This window comes from Sphaeramia orbicularis, chromosome 10, assembly GCF_902148855.1.
Source record: "Sphaeramia orbicularis chromosome 10, fSphaOr1.1, whole genome shotgun sequence".
Lineage (NCBI taxonomy): Eukaryota > Metazoa > Chordata > Actinopteri > Kurtiformes > Apogonidae > Sphaeramia > Sphaeramia orbicularis.
Genome location: NC_043966.1, coordinates 5,688,081 through 5,706,451, shown reverse-complemented (window position 1 = coordinate 5,706,451; position 18,371 = coordinate 5,688,081). Strand labels below are relative to the sequence as shown.

The window sequence follows — 18,371 nt, the reverse complement described above, 5'->3', positions numbered from 1 at the left end:
ATGCAAGAACTGTCCACAAGGCCATGCAATACAAACTAAACAAACCTAAATAAATATATCGATAAATATAAATTTTAAAATGTTTAATAACTGGACTAGTATAGTTGGATAATTTAATATTATAAAAATTAAAATGAGGATATGAATATTAAAGTAACTCCATATTACACTAAAAAAAAACTCGTCTACAAACTCTCCTCAGTTCATTTTGTTGATTTAATGCTTGGGTTTAGTCATTTTGTGGATTTAGTCATTATTTTCTGGAGAACTGAGTTCATGTTCTGTTCATTTTGATTCAATGTCATGAAAAATTCACAACCTGCACAAATTTCATCCCGATTTTCCATATGAATACTTTTGACAAAAGCCAGTTTTTCAACAAAATGTTTAACTTTTTCAGAATTTTTCAACAGTTTGGGAGATTATGAACCTTCTTGTAAATTGTTGAAACACTTGTGCAGGTAAAAATTTTAAAGAAATGTAAAAAAAAAAAAAAAAAAAAAAAAAATGTTAAAAAGAAGAGCAGGTTATCCTTTTATTTCTTATGTAGAACAGTTGACAATGAACCTTGACTCAGGATAATGTGTGCTGTGTACAAAGTGATTCAGTAATTACATAGCGGCACCCTTTAATTTAATTTTTTTTAATTTTTATTCTTTTTTTGTGGCATCTTATATCTCTGTTGTATGTCTCAGTGTTTTTGTATGTTTGAAAGACTGAACATGGATAAAAATACATTGATCAGAAAAAAAAAAGAAAAGCAGGTTACAACTACCTGCAAATTTACACATTTGAGGATTACTTTTCAGCTCAGATGTGGACATGGATGCTTTTCTCTCTTCTCTACTTGTTTTTTCAGGATCAGATTGTGGTTAAAGTAGTTTCATATTAAAGTCAGGATGCCGGACGTGACAGACGAACTTTACTCTATGTGTTCGTCTACAACTTTAGTTTGTTTCCGGGGGTTAAATAAATAAATGGCGCCTGCAGCCTGTGTTGAAGTGGCGGTGGAAAAGCCAATCGTCTGTCGAGTCGCTGCGTGCCTCTGCAGCTCCGCCTCCGTTCACCCAGCCTCTAATCGGACTCGGGGCCTCTTTACGGGCCCTCGGCGGGGTTTATCGACCCACAGGGACTCCAGCCGACCTGCCTGTCAGCTCTGTCTGTCCAGCAGCGGGGGTGTCATGTAGTGGGAGGTGAAGGTGGAGGTGTCAGGATTATTGTCTCCAGTGTGCCGTCGCTGCACCACATTAGGGCCTATTGATCTGTTTCCGAGGCTGACGCTTTGTCGGGAGCCGCTTGGCACATCGATCGGTGACATGCCGACAGAGACGCACTGGGAGGGGGGGGGGGGGTGATATGACGAGGGGGTGATGAATAAGTAGGAGGTGTAGGTGGAGGAATGGATTGTGTTTAGTATTTTATTGAGGTTGTAGCGTTCAGAGGAAGTGAATTTAGAGGGAGCAGATGTGGAATGATGAGTAGGTTTGTGTAGGACCCCAAAAAAAAAAAAAAAAAAAAAAACCTGTTCACATATCCTACTCATGTCTGTTGAAATGAGCCTTTAGGATGAAAACAACCACATGAGGATGATGAAAGAAGAAGTACATTTTGTCTCCTTACAGCGACTGGACAACAACTGATATATTCCTCTGATGCAGCTGAAAATAAAGAGTAATGAGACTAAGAACGCAGATTGTGCCTGTTTAGTTCATTATTTCATGTTATGAGTTTTTCATAACACTAAGTAAAAATTAAAACAATAAACAGTAAATCAATGCCGTGAATAAAAAAATGACGACAAAATGTAGCCAAAATAAGCACTACACCAAAGAAATTAATCAAAATTAGCACAACATAGGCAATAAATCAATTAAATGAGTTAAAATGACTAAAAAAATAACTACTAAATCAACTAAATGATGAAAAAATAAGCCCACCAGCAACAAAATGAACAAAAATGGGCAAAAATTAGGCACTAAAACAAAAAAAATAACAAAAATAAAGAAGGAATAAGCACAAAATCAATACAATTAGCAAAAATTATCAAAAACTAAGCACTAAATTAACAGCTTGCCTTACTTTGATGAAGTTATTGAAACTTTGTCATCTGTACTGACATTCATTTTCATTCCATTTGATTCAACAGTAGCAAATGGAAATGTGCAGGAATTCATATTTTCCTTAGATTTTCCAAGAACTGAGCTGAAATCTGGTTTACATTTGGATGTAAATCTGACTTTAACCCACGTTTTTCCCTCAAAATGAAACTGGAAGATTATCTGAGTATGTGGGATAAAGAACCTGGTCACCCACAAGTCAATACATTATGTTGAATTACGGAAAACGTCTTCTATTTTATAGTTTAGTTTCATCACAGTACATGTGCTTATGTCTTTACTCAGCAGAAAAAGGCAAAGAGAAGACAAGGGACGACACAAGAGGAGGGGAAATGCTACCTTTCCTGTGCTTTATTGGATTATTAATAACAGAATGGATGCAGTTGTCCTGGGTTATATACTATTCCCTGCAACATTGTGATAGAAATCCACCCCTGAAGAATAAATCTGCAGGTCATGATCCACAGATTAATATTTCTAAATCAAACCAGAAGGAACTGGAGGAGGTGGGGTTCAGTTAATGTCAGGAACGAGGCTGGAATTTGGAAATATTTGGGGTTTTATTCTTGGCAGAGCGAGCGTTCGCAGGTTCAGGTCCCACTCGGGGGTTCTGAGTGAGTGAAAACCGGAAAAGTGGGAGGAATGGGAGGATCTGCAGTCAGCTGCAGCTGGAAAGGAAAACACATCAGCGCGGCAGACGACCAAGGCAGAGCGAGACAAAGGGTTTAAGGTTTGGAGTCGTGCTGGAGGCGCTGATACCTGAGGGTTTTAAGGGTATTTAACAGTAGTAACAGGAGGGAGTTTTAGGGAAGTGTTTGTGTGTGAAAAGGTTTATGAAGCGGCCCAATCTGGGTTGGACTGAGATAAAAAACAAAAAAAAACACAACAAATAACCGGATCTACTGCAGGGGTTTTAGATCGTTTTAGAGGTTAAAGGTCACAAAGGCTTTTTCTTTTACTGTCTTTACTTGAGTGTTTATTTTTCTGAGAACCTCTTACCTTTATTTCATACAGATATCTGCGCTTTCTCCTTACATTCTCAAAAAAAGTCCTATTTCTTTCTCATTCCGTTGTCGATTCATTGAGGATTTTTTAAGTTTTGCATCATAGTACACCTTCTAAATATCAAGACTACTGTAAACACACACTGATTGGACAATAACACATAGAAAAGTCAGTTCATTGGTGTATAAAGGAGTGCATTTCCCAAATTAAAGATGTGACAGGACAAAACTTGGCCATGGAGGAATCGTTTTTAGCTCTTTTGTCATTCTCGTATTGTTCAAAATAAACATTGTTTCATTTAAACTAAATCCTTCTTGTTCTTATGTGTCTCAGAAAACAACCATTACACCTCGCTCCTGTGAATGCTTTTATTGGAGCATATTTATTGTCTTTAATGTTTTATTTCTAATCCATACCGTGTCCGGATGGTCTGGGTCAAATAAAATCTGAATCATGAACCGTCTCACCTGTTTGGTCATGGAGTCTATCAGCCGAACGTAAAGGTCTTGTTCTGTCCTGATTCCTGAAACACAGAAACGCAAAAATATTAACATAAAACCACTGGAATGAACTCTCAAATAATTATTACAGCTAATGAAAACCAAGACAAGGTGAAAAATTAGTGATGAAAGCATTAATAAAACCACTAGAGATGCAGTAGTTGTGGAATTCTAGGGTAAAATCGATGCTTTTGTGCCGGAGAAACAAAGAAATCCTCATTATAAGAGACTACATTAGAATATGTATGTTTTACAGGCTTCTTTCATCACACCATCATTGAATCAGTGGTTGAATTTGTGCTCAAACTTGCAAAACAACCATGAATATCAGCCACTGGATAAACATCATCTACTGGTATCGATGACAGGTTGTCTTATTAGTGGATAGTGGCCAAAAAGCCTGATATCAGCAGATGAAAACAAACTAAAACAGAACATAACTGCAGGAAAACACAGCTTTTTTTCTCCCAATGCTGATGATTCGTGGTGTGTTATAATGAAATGTCTTTCCACAATATGCGACCTTTAATAAACAAAATATTTGTTGTCATACATTCATTGACTCAACATTTTTGAGCTTCTATGAGACAGACAGACAGACAGACAGACAGACAGACAGACAGATAGATAGACAGATAGACAGATAGACAGATAGACAGATAGATAGATAGATAGATAGATAGATAGATAGATAGATAGATAGATAGATAGATAGATAGATAGATGTCTTTAGGGCTCAGTACTTTTCGTTGCAGAGGAAGATAAAAATGTATATATAAATATACACAGGGCAATTAAAGTGTGCAAAGATGTAAAAATATATTAAAAAATGTTAAAAAGCTTGAAGCTTTCATGAAAAACTAAAACAGGAACTGAATAAAAAGTACCAAAACTAGTCAAATCATCACGTCTATCCAACTGAAGTCAAGTGAAAGGTGGAATAAACCTGAAAAAAATTAGGAAAATTTAAAAATGATGCTTAAAAACTTGTGAAAAAAAAAGATCAGATCATTCTGGAGCCTACAAATACTGACTCTAGACACTACATTACCCATAAACCCTTGCTTCTACAGAGGAAGTGTTTTTTCAAAGTGTAAACTGTAGCTTCCGCTGGCTATATTGGCCCATTGATAAACAACATAATATTTGATGTCATGCATTCAATCACTCGACGTTTTTTAGCTTCCATTAATCAAAACTTTGCTGGAAAAAAGTAACTAGAAAAAAAAAAAATCCTCAAATAAAAGCTAGTAAAACATCACTTGTGCTCTCTTGAAACAAAATGAAACATGAAATAAAAATAGAAAATAATGACAAAATTAAATGCTGTGGGTGAAAACAAAGAAACGCAAAGAAAATTCAACAACACGCAGTCTCAGAAACCTCTTTTCAACAGAACCTGAACATTCTCATTTCTGAATCTACAAACACTGACTAAACACTACAATACCCATGAGCCTCAGCTTCTGTGGCTCGCTGAAGCTACAGTTTGCACTTGGTTGAAACAGGAGAATTTTGTGAAACGCATCAAGGGAATTGTAGTCCTTTGCATTTAAGTCAAAATCCAACTAAAATGTCTCCGAATAAAAGTCAAACTACTTATCCTGTCGTAAAACTACATTGAAAGACTGAATAGAAACAAAAATTTCGCTACGACTGACTGTTAAACCCCCCCCTCCACACAATTCCTAATAACGCACTTTAATTTTATTCTGTTATTATTTCTGTCCCGGTAGTGTATTTATGTTTTCTGTAGCTCTTGTCGTCTCATCCCGGTTCTGCTCGCCCCCCTCAGCAAAAACAAACATTAGCGCTGCTCCAGAGCTGTTTATTATTTATAGGCCACGCCGCCTTTAACTGCCGAACGCTCCCCCTACCCCGACCGCCGCGCCCCCCCACCGCCTTTTTCCTCAAGGATAACAAGGAATCCTCATTCTCCGACAAATTAAATATCAATCAGGATTGCTTGTCTTTTATTAGCTATGCATCCGAGCGTAAATGTGACACAAACACGACATGGGGTGGAGGAGGCAAATTGCAGGGAACACCTGTTAGCGGCGGAGCAGCTCTAATTGTATTCACGGTCGTTTTTTTTTTTCTTCCTTCTTCTTCTCCTTGTTTGTCGGGGCCGTTTGCTCGCGGCTTCCTCTGCTTTCTAATTGACATGATTCACTCCTCGCTCAGCGGCTGAGTGCTGAACAGTCTGCAGCCCTAAATGGCGGCTATCCGTCCCGGTTGCAGATGAGGTCAATTACCTCCGTACGATGCTAATACCGAGATGCCGACTCATATTAGAGTGATTTATCCCCCTTTGGAAGAAAACGCTCTTTTATGTCCCACTTTATCTCCTGTTTCTGCAGGGGTCTGAGAGCATTAGCGCCGTCCTCCTCCTGCATGTCTGGACCGGTGCCAGGTCAAATCTGAGCTGCTGTGTGTTTTGAATCAGCAAAAGAACCCCCCACCCCCCCCAAATCCACCCCCCAATGGAAAAAACAGAGGTCCAGTTTGGAGAGGAGTTAAATATTCCAGATGTCTGAAACGCCTCGCTGTGTGCTGATAATGAAAAACTTTTTTCCAGCCTCACTCTCAACTTCAAGTCCAGTGAGGTGACCTTTAATATTGTTTCCTCTTCGACTAATCCTAAACTTTAATTCAGACGGGGGAAGTTCACACAGACAGATCATTAGCACAAGTTCATCAGTCTATTAATCCTAGAGTCCAAGTCACTCCAGTTTTCATGCTGTCAGTCATTGTCTTAAGTTTGGTTTTTTACAGCGGCTGATTTCAGACTTTGAAATACTAGGTCCTATGAGATCTGCCTGCATTCTATCTGTTCTCATATCTGTTAATTTGATGCATTTTCCAGACTGCTTTCAATGCTGATTCTGGTTTATACGACACATCTGCTCCAGGCCTCAGCTACTGCACCCGTTTAGGTTAAGGTTTAGGTTAGGGTGGAGGTGAAACTACACCATCAGACGTATTTTGCACATGCTGTGATTGGCTGTTTGTTGTCATCTCCACTTTTATGACTAAAGGAAGGCAACCAAAGTAACTGTCGAGATACATTTGACCAAGAGACAGAGAAGTGATGTCATCCAGTGTAGCTTCAGTTCTGTCATGTATATTATAAAAGGGAAGCGGACTCTGTGTGTGTGTGTCTTGGGCATCACAGAAAATCCATACAGAGATGACTGCTGCAGTTTGGCATACTTATGCACTTTTGGTCAAGGAAGAGACAAGCAGAAACAAGTTGATAGGACCAAGATTTTGGGAGATATTAGTAATTTTGGAATACAACAGCTTTACAAATGCCCAGAATCTTCATTGAAGTGGGTTACCTAACAACACATAAACATGTGCATGTGTGCACGGTTCGGTCTACAGTGACACTAGCGGCTGATTGACCTAATCGCTCTTCCTGCAAAGCGAACAGGGGAAATGGGCGGCGAGCAGAGTGCCAGACAGAACACGGTGCATTTGAATGGGGCTTAATGTATCGATAGTCGCAGCTGAAAAACTGATACTTTCTGGGGAAACAAAATATCGATATATACCACAGAATCGATAAAATTGCTCAGCCTTAGTTGTCATGGTGCCAAATTTCATGTGCACAAAAAGACATGCCAGCTGAGAGGTTATTCAACTGAAAATCCCAGTGGAATCTAAAATTTCTGAAGTCAGTGCAATAGTTTTTTGATATATATCAAATTCAGAATAATAGTGGAATATTAATGTTCATACTAAGACACTGCATCTGATTGGAGGATCACACTGGTTTACTATGTTGTCTGTGCAACACAAAGGCCGATATGTTTGGTTGCTCCTGCAGACTCTTACAGTGGAAGTATTGGTTTAAAGCTGTGCATTGGATTTTGCTCACCATGTGCTTGCCAGTATATCATCATCAGGTTGTATTCTACCAGTTATCAATGCCACAACTAATGTGTTTGTTCTGCAAAACAGTGAGATGATGGGTTAAACACAACTAGCGCATTGACCCTCTACCCCCCAGTATCAGAGGATCTAGAACCACGGGTTCTAGATCCTCTGATACTGTTCATTCCTTTACTTTTGGTAGAGGTAAACGAGGCGCCCTTTAGGCTACAAGTTCTAAAGTGAAAACAATATCTGTCAACAGTCAGATTTAGAGATGATATACAAATATTATAACAGGTAACACATGTAACTCTGCTGGAAATGGGGGCAAAGTATTTAGTCAGTAGTATCATTCAAAACAGGGGAAGATACTGGAGTAATTTTCCGTTTTTGGGAAATCTGGAGAACCCCAGACCAACGTAGAACTTAGAAACAATTAGCAAAGTGTGATTTCCTTCTGCAGATTTAATTTTAAAAAAAGCTAAGAGATCACCTTCGTCACAAAAAAGTACAACTGCACCAGAAAATGTCTACAGATTTACCATTTGAAGCTTAAATGTACGATTTGATTTATGAGTGTGCAACACAAAAAAACATCAAAACATCACCTTCACGTCCCTCATGTTGAAAGGAAAGGCTCCATGTGACAGTTCATCTCTTACATAGATATAAGTACTATTACACAACCCCCTCGACAATATAATCTTAAAATTCTACATTTATTCCTTTCTATGTGGATTTTTTTTAAACTTTAAACAGAGCTAGGCTAGCAATTTCCATTCATTTCCAGTCTTTATGCTAAGCTAACCTGCTTCAAATAGTCACTAATATGAACATTCTTAAGATAAAACATGAAATCATCTGCATCTGATGTACATGAGTTCTGTGAGGTCTAAGTCCAATTCTCAGATTATTTTTTCCTAGCCTGGCCAGCCATCCGGTTTTCTCAGTGTATTCAGTTCTAAAAAAACAGTCTGGAATTGGGCCAGTCGCTGTGAAATATGTACGATCTATTCTATATTGCACTAATCACAAGTCTGGGGGGCGGGTGTTTTGCAATGCATCATACTTGGTGTAATAACAACCCTCCTTCCATTCCATTTATGTTGTCCATCACTGTCTATAGGCACCATATTTATATATCTAAAACCGCACCTGTCCAAATCTGTATATATTCAAATCCGTATTTATATTTTTTTATATTTATAACCATTTGCACAACATTCATATCAAACCGTATTTGCACTCTCCTTTTAAACACTTTTTTAATTCAAATTTATATGACTGTTTGTTTTACACGTATGTGTATGTTTATGTGTATGTCTGCTGCTGATAACACTGTGAATTTCCCCATTGTGGGATCAATAAAGGAATATCTTATCTTCTTTTTGTCGCGAGTCAAAGTCAGTTCCATGTCCACAAATTTCTTTACAACTGTTGTCGTTTGTTTAATTGATTCAAAAATAAGGACTGAATTACAGATTACACCCTGTATTCTTAAGTTTCTCTGGCAAAAGCGTCACATCCGTCTTATCTGTGATTGGTTTACTTTGTGTCTGTTAGTCCCGCCCTCATATTTGGATTCAAACCTCGCGATTCCAGACGGATTTCTCACTGAGAAAGACGGATGGATGGCCAGGCTAAGTTTTTCCAGGACTGGTGTGTCGTTGTTCTTTTCTTACCGTTGCTGTAGAGGAGCTGTAGCCTGTAGTGGATTCCATTGTTGGTCTTCTCTCCGTTGTACTCCTGTCACACACACACACACACACACACACACAAAACAACAATAAGAAAACATTTACAAACTGATGCAGGTTAGGTTTGACATGACAACAGCATGTACCTGTAATAATATTATAATCAGGGTGTTTGCAAAACTACTCATTCATTCATTCATTATCTGAACCCGCTTTATCCTCACTAGGGTCACGGGGGTCTCTTGGAGCCTATCCCAGCTACTTACAGGCGAAGGCGGGGTACACCCTGGACATTTCACCAGTTCATCTCAGGGCTGAACATATAGAGACAAACCATCACTCTCACATTCACACCTATGGGCAATTTAGATTAACCAGTTAACCTAGTAGTGCATGTGTTCGGATTGTGGGACAAAGCCGGAGTACCCGGAGAGAACCCACGCAGACACGGGGAGAACATGCAAACTCCACACTGAAAGGTCCCACCCCCCGTCGACTGCTGTTGGAATCGAACCCAGGACCTTCCGTCTGTGAGGCACGAGTGCTAACCACTGCACCACCGTGCACAAGTTACTCTTGGAAGCCAAAGAAAAAAGCCTGGATACATATATAATCAGGGTGTTATGTATACAGGAGGGTGGGTTTTTTTTTTTTGTCGGGGGGAGGGGGCAGTTATATACGTTGGGTGTGATCCATAACTAACGTGTAACTAACACTGGCGTGAAACCTTACATACTTTCAATGTCTGACTTCCGGGTTCTGTTGCTCTATTATTTAGTGGATCTTACATGAAATTTTCACAACTTCTAACCTGTCTCCAATGGACCCCCTCCACTGCTCCATAGGCCCCCACAAATGCTGGGCCCCATGAATTTGTCAATTTACCTCCCCCCCTTTACGGCAACCCAGTGCATGGGGACGTTTGCAAATTCTGACACTGCCGACAGTTCGGTTCAGGTGAACGTTAGTGCCAGTAATGTAGGATCTAGGTGGAAGAAAACCTGCTGTTATTTACATTGGTTGGTTTGGAATTAAAAAAATGTAATAAAAAAAAATGGGGGATGGGAGGTGGATATACTATTCATGCTCTTTGACAGATTATTAAATTGATAATTTCTTCTGAATCAGACGCAGATGAACCAGTCGTTTTTGCTCATCCTTCCTCAGATTTTCACAATTGCAGTCTTATCGTCTTCATTTATGTATTACCGATCAATCTGTCACCATCAGTAAAGTAAATATTAATCTTGATCTGCAATTAAAATAAATAAAGACAGAGAATGTTGGTTGAAACTCCTTCTAAGCTGTACCACGACTGAACTTCCAGATATGAAACCTGACCCCACTGATGTTTGGCGTTTTCGTTTCTATTTCCTGTTTTTACTCGTCTTCACCCCGTCTTTAATCTCCATCCTCCACGTCTAATCTTTCTTCTTCTGTGTTTTCATCTCTCCTCACCTCCGCCTCGTCCTCTTTATTCCCCTTTTCTCTTCTTTCAGCCTCTGTCGGCCGCTCGCTCGCTGCCAACTGTGCCCGCGAGTGTTGGCTCGGTCCCAGAGTGTGTTAATGTGTGTGTGTGTTGGGGGGAGTCGGGGCGAGAGACTAGAGGTCAAAGCAGAGGTGAGGTGAGAGAGTGGGTGGAGGATACGGTGCCAGCTGGCAGCCGATCAGAGAACAAACCCCCCAAAGCTGACTGTATATTATTATCATTAGGATTATTATTAGGACTCAAGCGTTTGTATTATAGCTTTGTTCTGGAAACCAAACGCTGTGTTATGTGTCCAGTTGGACCCAGTCCGAGTGTCCAGGCTCTGACTGGACCAAAGTGAACAGTCAGATCACAGGTAGAATAAAGGAATAAGCAGGAATGTTCTGAAACAGCTGGGATGTTTAGTTTTTATCCAACAGACGGAAAGGAAAGGAAAGGAAAGGAAAGGAAAGGAAAGGGCTAAAACCCTGGATGACAATAGTTTTACACACTGACATTCTTACAGAGTGAGAAAAAGAAGTAAAGATAGAACAAATAAGGAAGGAAAGACAGAAGGAGAAAAAGGAAAAAACAAAGGATAAAATGAAGGAAAAGGCTTCAAAATTGGCTGAAAACAGGAATTACTGCTGTTTTAATCAAGTAAATTATTTTGTAAGAGAGACTGAAGGAAGGAAGGAAGAATGGAAATAAGGAAATGGAAATCAAAATGTGAGTAAACCAGGAAAACATTATAGAAATGATGTAAATTATTAAATTAAAGGTTTAGTGATTTGTTAAGAGCTGATCGTTGTAGATTTTATAGAGGTAAAAAAGTGGGTGATGATGAGGACGGAAGGAAGGAAGGAAAATATAAAAGAAATTAATCAGAAGTGAAGGAAGAAAGGAAAGAGCAGAAGAAAGAAGGGATAAACAACAGAGGGAAGGAAAAGAGAAGAAAGAAGAATGAAAAAAGGAAAATGTAAGTAATGTTCCTGCATGAAAAAGAGCAATGAAAGTAATAAAGTCTTAAAAATATGCTAAACCAGCTCATTAATACAGCTTTTAATCGAAATAGTGTCTGTTGTGGACAAGACAATGAATGAAGAAAGGAAATAAAGAGCTTTTGTCTTGTCTATGTTTTAGTTTGGCTTTTTAACCTCTGACCAGATGAAAACTATGCTTGTTGACTCATTTCTGTTGGTGAAATAAATCAATAAATGAAATGAAAGAGTGAAACCAAGAAGTCTCAGTAATGTCCTGAATCTGCCATGAACAGGAGTAAATGTGCTTGGGACTACTTTCAGCAGTGGATGTAGACCTGTTGAGTCCATATAGCATGCTCGGGACTACTTTCAGCGGCGGATGTAGACCTGTTGAGTGCATATAGTGTGCTTGGGACTACTTTCAGCGGCGGATGTAGACCTGTTGAGTCCATATAGCGTGCTTGGGACTAATTTCAGTGGCGGATGTAGACCTGTTGAGTCCATATAGTGTGCTTGGGACTACTTTCAGCAACGGAGGTAGACCTGTTGAGTCCATTTAGCGTGCTTGGGACTACTTTCAGCGGCGGATGTAGACCTGTTGAGTGCATATAGCGTGCTCGGGACTACTTTCAGCGGCGGATCTAGACCTGTTGAGACATATAGCGTGCTCGGGACTACTTTCAGCGGCAGATGTAGACCTGTTGAGTCCATATAGCGTGCTCGGGACTACTTTCAGCGGCGGATGTAGACCTGTTGAGTGCATATAGTGTGCTTGGGACTACTTTCAGCAGCGGCTGTAGACCTGTTGAGTCCATATAGCATGCTCGGGGACTACTTTCAGCGGTAGATGTAAACCTGTTGAGTCCATATAATGTGCTTGGGACTACTTTCAGCAGTGGATGTCGTCCTGTTGAGTGCATATAGCGTGCTCGGGACTACTTTCAGAGGCGGATGTAGACCTGTTGAGTCCATACAGTGTGCTTGGGACTACTTTCAGCGGTGGATGTAAACCTGTTGAGTCCATACAGTGTGCTTGGGACTACTTTCAGTGGTGGATGTAAACCTGTTGAGTCCATATAGCGTGCTCGGGAGTACTTTCAGCAGCGGATGTAGACCTGTTGAGTGCTTATAGTGCATTTGTCATTACCTTGTCTTTCTCCACGAAGTCGACATATGAGGTCCTCTCGATCTCGACCGGTTGACCCTGGCGGTCGTAAAGCGCCAGCACAAAGTGGAAGAAGTTGGACTTCCTCAGGTTGGATGGAGGCTGCTTCTCGAAGTGAGCTCGGGCTAAACCCACGCCGCTGCAGAAGGACACAAAGACCACTCAGAACACAGCAAATAGATGCATACATAGACAGATATGTGCTTTACTGATCCAGAAGTAAAATTCTATGAACTCTGTTGCTCGCATACATACATACAAATGAGATATAAGAGTTGAATATAGAGAATAAGAATAATAAATAAATAAAAGTGACGTAGCCATAATATATGAATAAAATGTCATAGCCAGGAAAATAAATAAATAGCCTGTAACACTAAAAAACACACCAGACCAGACACTCAGAAAGCACATTCAAAACAAGCAAAATGTGGTGAAGGTTACAATAAAAGGCAGGAAAACTTGACTTCATTAACAGCAGCTTGTAAACAAATTAAACACATGGAACAAATGTCTTAAAAAAACAGAAACAAGTACTCTGAATACGCTTGTTTCTCTTCATTCTCAGACTTTCTTCTATTTGATGACATTCACAGTCATCCTCACATAAACAGCAGAAACCTAAGTCATCATCAGCTCCTGTTTGTTACTGTGAGACTGAAGAAAACTGAAGAAACAGATTCTCAGACACTTTTTTTGTTCTGACACTGACTGGAATCACCCCAAGATGGTTCTGTCTGCGCTGTGATTGGTTAAGGAAATACTGATGTTTATAAACTATAAGGACAGAAGTATTGGGACACATCATATCTACAGCTGTAAGATGTCCTGTTCATGAGGATTTGAGATAAAAACATCAATATTTACTTGAAGTTTTATGGGAGATTTTTCTTCCTCAGTAGTTGATTTTCCATTGGACGTCTGTACAAAACTTTACCAATATTTATAAAAAGTCGAAAAAACAGAAGTGGGTGATGTCGGTCTTTCCATTAAATCACAAACGCAATGATTTGTTCATTTATTATCGCGAGATGACACAAGAAGTCATTCCATAAACATGGCGACGGACGTAAATATCGTATTGATTTACAGATATATTCATTATTATTATATATTACCCCTCTATCCCGTACAAAATTTAAAAATGGTTGAGTTTCCTGGTGTGTCCACACATAATGCACCATGTTTCTTTTAAAACTCTTCTTCTTTGCTTGTTGTAACGAGTCAACATCAGTTTTTTTTTTTATTCATGTGACTCTAGTTGCAGAAAAAGGTCTTTCCATTGCAGTTTTACGTGATATACCAGTTTTGCTGGTTACTATTATTATCATTATGATTATTATTATTATATTGGTCAAGTTATATTCACGCAGTTTGAGGGTCAATGGAAAGGCGACTAGTGAGATGTGATGAAAGTAGATGATTAGTTGTGGTAGAAAATTGCTATTTACAGTCAAGAGTAGGAAAAATATTTTAGAAATTTAGAGGCAGAATATATTCATGGATAAGAAAAAAACATAAATCAATGTTGAGAGAAATTAAATAAAAATCATCTCATTATCATCGTCATTTTGGAAGCAAAGATAACAATGTAAACCAAACTAACCAATGCAATGATATTTATCTCAATATGAAACTATATTATGACATTTATCATTATTGTTTAGTATCCCAGACCCCTGTTAGAAAAGAAACACATGAATTCAACGCATCCACATACTTTTGTCCATATAGTGCATATTTTCAGCTCCTGACTAATCTGTACACATGGAAACAACTATCACTGGATACTGAAGAAAAACTGGAAAATACAGACTTATAAGCAGATTCAGAGGCCGTTTTCTTTTCTCTGACTTCTATCGACATTTGTTCACATTAGACCTCAGGTGCTGCTGACATTTGACCCGTCTGCTAAACAACTCACAGTTTTATTGCATTTTTAAAAGACAGTACTTTGTTTTTCTGCAAGGCTAATGTGCAAAAGAAAGCTCCTGAAAGACAAAAACATGCTGATCTGAGAGTGCGATGTTAAAGCTATCATAAACGCACCTAAAATATAAATATGTAAAAGGCGAATTTGACCCAGGAGGAAGAGGAGCAGCGGATGGAGGGTGTTCAGGTGTTTGACGTCTCTGGGTTTTAACATGACCTTTTGTATAAGACGGAAAAACTGCAGCGACAGAGACCAAACCCTGAGAGACCAGACTGTTCCTCCACACTGAGGAGGAGGAAGAGGAAGAGTGGAAGGAGGAGGAGGATTTCTGCTTCCTCTTAAAACACCAAAGAAACAAGAAACACGACTGGATAATCAGACCAATGTGTGTGTGTTTTTTTTTTGTTTTTTTTTTTATCTAATTCTGAATATTACTGCAGTGTTTCTGTTTGTTACAAGTAAACAGGTTAAATAGTGGTGGAATGAAACAAACAAAAAAAAACAAAAAAAAAAAGGGAAATCTACGAAAATACTAACTCGTTAAACACTGAATCTGACATCATATAGATTTTATTTACCTGCGTGCTTTAAATCATTATCATAAATCACATATATTCAGTGGTTTCCCTTTTACATCATGTTTTTAAACTGTTTGTTCACATATATTTGCATCTACAGTGTGTTGGTATTTCATTTTCTAATGTCTGATTGGCTTTCTTTAATCACTTCTGTTCTTTGTCAATTAGTTTTACATTTCCTACTAGATCTGAGTAAACTTCACTCAGCGTAACATATGAACACACTGAGGATTTTCTGTCATTAAAGGTTGAAATTACACAGCGTAGAAATACTCCATTACAAGTAAAAGTTCTGAATTTAGGCTCAAGGATTACTACCGACTAGAATAGCATAGCATAGCATAGCATAGAATAGAATAGATCTTTAATGTCACTGTCACAGGAACAATGAAAATTAATTTACCAATGTACTAAATATTAACCCTTTCATGCACGAATTATGAGAACCTTAATCAAAATTTTTTCCTGAGTGTTTTTATTCCTCTTTAGGCATGAAAAAAAACAATGCGATTGAAAATTTTCTTCTGAAAAATAAATACAATATTTATATGTAAAAATAATTTTAAAAATTTTAAAAAATACATTAAAAAAAAAAAAAAAAATCTTATGAACCTATTTTTCATGAAGTTGCAAAAATGTCCACTCAGCTGGACACCACATGTTTAATTTTTGACGCACAGAAACATGTATTTACTGATAAATTGTGTGAAAACTATGGGGAGGGCTTGTGATTCTGGTGGTTTATGCTCAGGAGAGATCTACATAATGTTACCAATTCATGTCAGAAAAGATAAGTAGTGTCTTAAAACTTTAATAAAGATATATGTAAAAAAAAACAAAAAACAAAAAGAACAACAAAATCCATGAATATACAAGGGAACAGCCGTAGAATAGCTGTCCACTGTAGTGACCAGTATGCATGAAAGGGTTAAAGTAAAAGGCCTGAAGATGATCTACTGAATCAAAAATATCGGTGATAGAAGGGAACAAATGTAAAATTAATATATTCACTTATCTGTGGGGAGGATTTCACTGTGTGTCCAGTAATTATTTTGTCTTATACCTGAATACTTTGGAATAGATGTACACAACTTTCATTTGACACTTACAAAAGTAGAGGTAATTAGTGTCCCATTACAATAAAATATACTGCACTTCACTTTAAAGTTATATTGACATACTTTGTGAAGAACTGAGAGGATTAGAACGACTACATCATTTTATGTTTTATATACAAAAGGATTAAAGATGTTGGACACATGTAATGAAGTAAAACGTACTACATTTGCATATATCGAGCTGTAGTGGAGTAGATGCATAAATACTACAGTAAAGCCCAAGTATATCTGATTTGTGGTTCTATATAATGTTCAATCACTGCCTCGAGGCCACATTCACAAAAATACATTTCATTTTACTGTAGTTTCCAAAAAAAAACCAAAACATGTCCATCTAGAATAATGTCCGTCTTCTCTGGGACATACCATACAGTGATGGGTGTAAATAACATGGGTTGTTCTACTAACAGCTCACCTGCTCTGAATACAGTCAGTATTATCACAATAAAAAGCCAAATTTAACTGCACAACAGCTGCTACAGAGAAAACAATGACAGAATCAAGTGTAGTTCAGAATCTGTTGAATTAACAGCTGGTCATCACAGAAAATCACCTTGTTTTTTTTCTGGAAAAGCTCACATGGATGAAGCTCTGGAAGCAAACACAAGAGTCTGCATGACTGTTTCCGAAAGTCTCTATTTTATGGCGCTTAAAACACAGGAGTAGGGTGGAGATGTGATGTAAATGGAGAAAACCGTATGTGGTTTCAGGCTAAAACCCAATCTACTCTAGAACATCTGCATCCCAAGCTCCTGGAGAACCTCTACACCACCTGAAGTACACCTGAAGAACCTGTGGAACTTCTCTGAGAGACCCCAAACACCTCTTTAACCTCATCAAAAAGGTTCTAAATCTCCTGAACATTTGAAGCACCACCAAGAGGAGCTCTTAAAACCTCCTTTTACAACCTCTTCAACTTTGCCAAATCAGGTGAAAACCTCTTCTGCGATGTCTAGAACCTCCTTTAGAAACCCAGGAATCTGGATCCTGATCCGAATGCCTAAATCTCAGTGTGTCCACAGGATGTTTTCAGTCATTAAGATGTATGGAACTAACTTTACCAGTGTTTTTTTTAATCTGTTTTGGGTTCAGATGTAGAAACTGAGGGTGAGATATCTTAACTAGAAGGAAGACACTTTAAAATGAAAGAATGATCCTGTTCTGAGCCATAAAATATGAATAAAAGCAGCTCATTCTACACAAACACACAACTATTCTTATTTTTAGGCAATTATACATTAATGAAAATAGAATTATGAATATTAAAGTCAGTTTCTGCAGATACATCATCCAAAATCACACAAATTGTTCCATTAACAACAATATTTGTGTTTCTAAAAAGGGGTGGAACTAAGAAATTGTTCCCCATCAATGACCAGTTGGCAGCTCTTATGTCTGAACTTGTAATAAAAGACTGATTTTACTGTAAATTATCTTAATGGAGCGATTTGTCATTGACATAATACATGAATTAGAACACATTTCAGTGCTTCTATTAAACTGGGTACATTTTGGCAGCTTTTTAGACCCAATAATAAAAGGTAAATTTAGACATATTTCCTCCCAAGATGTACCTAATGGTGACCTCAGATAAATGCAAAAAATTATACTCTTCCTCTGAGCCGTACCAAAATTCATGAATTTTTATTCAAATATTGGACCAAAATTGGGATGTAAAACGCTACCTAGGTGTCAGTGCATTAGATCTGAAAACGTGTGTAAATGGTCTTCTATAGACTATAAATAAAGACACTGTGTTAAATGTGTCGATCCTAGTGGTTTTTCTAATCCAGACGTGGGTTTTCCATCAGTCTCAGTCTAATTCCAGGTTTAGCATGGAACCTATCGTGTCCACTGGTGTTACATGCAGAACATGAACATTTAAACACAAATAAATCACAAATGATTTTGCAACAGTGGTCATTTTT

At 38.2% G+C, this 18,371-nt stretch overlaps 1 protein-coding gene across 3 annotated transcripts in view; it reads right to left on the bottom strand.

Annotated features, from left to right (window-relative positions):
• Positions 1 to 18,371, bottom strand: part of LOC115427347 (transcription factor COE3) — a 242,335-nt gene that overhangs the window by 187,028 nt on the left and 36,936 nt on the right. For all 3 annotated transcript variants that reach the window (XM_030145872.1, XM_030145874.1, XM_030145873.1), the window contains exons 2-4: positions 12,797 to 12,953; positions 9,184 to 9,247; positions 3,590 to 3,645 (exon numbers count right to left, since the gene is read on the bottom strand). In XM_030145872.1, the coding sequence (XP_030001732.1) occupies positions 3,590 to 3,645; positions 9,184 to 9,247; positions 12,797 to 12,953 (277 nt within the window). The remainder of the gene's footprint in view (positions 1 to 3,589; positions 3,646 to 9,183; positions 9,248 to 12,796; positions 12,954 to 18,371) is intronic.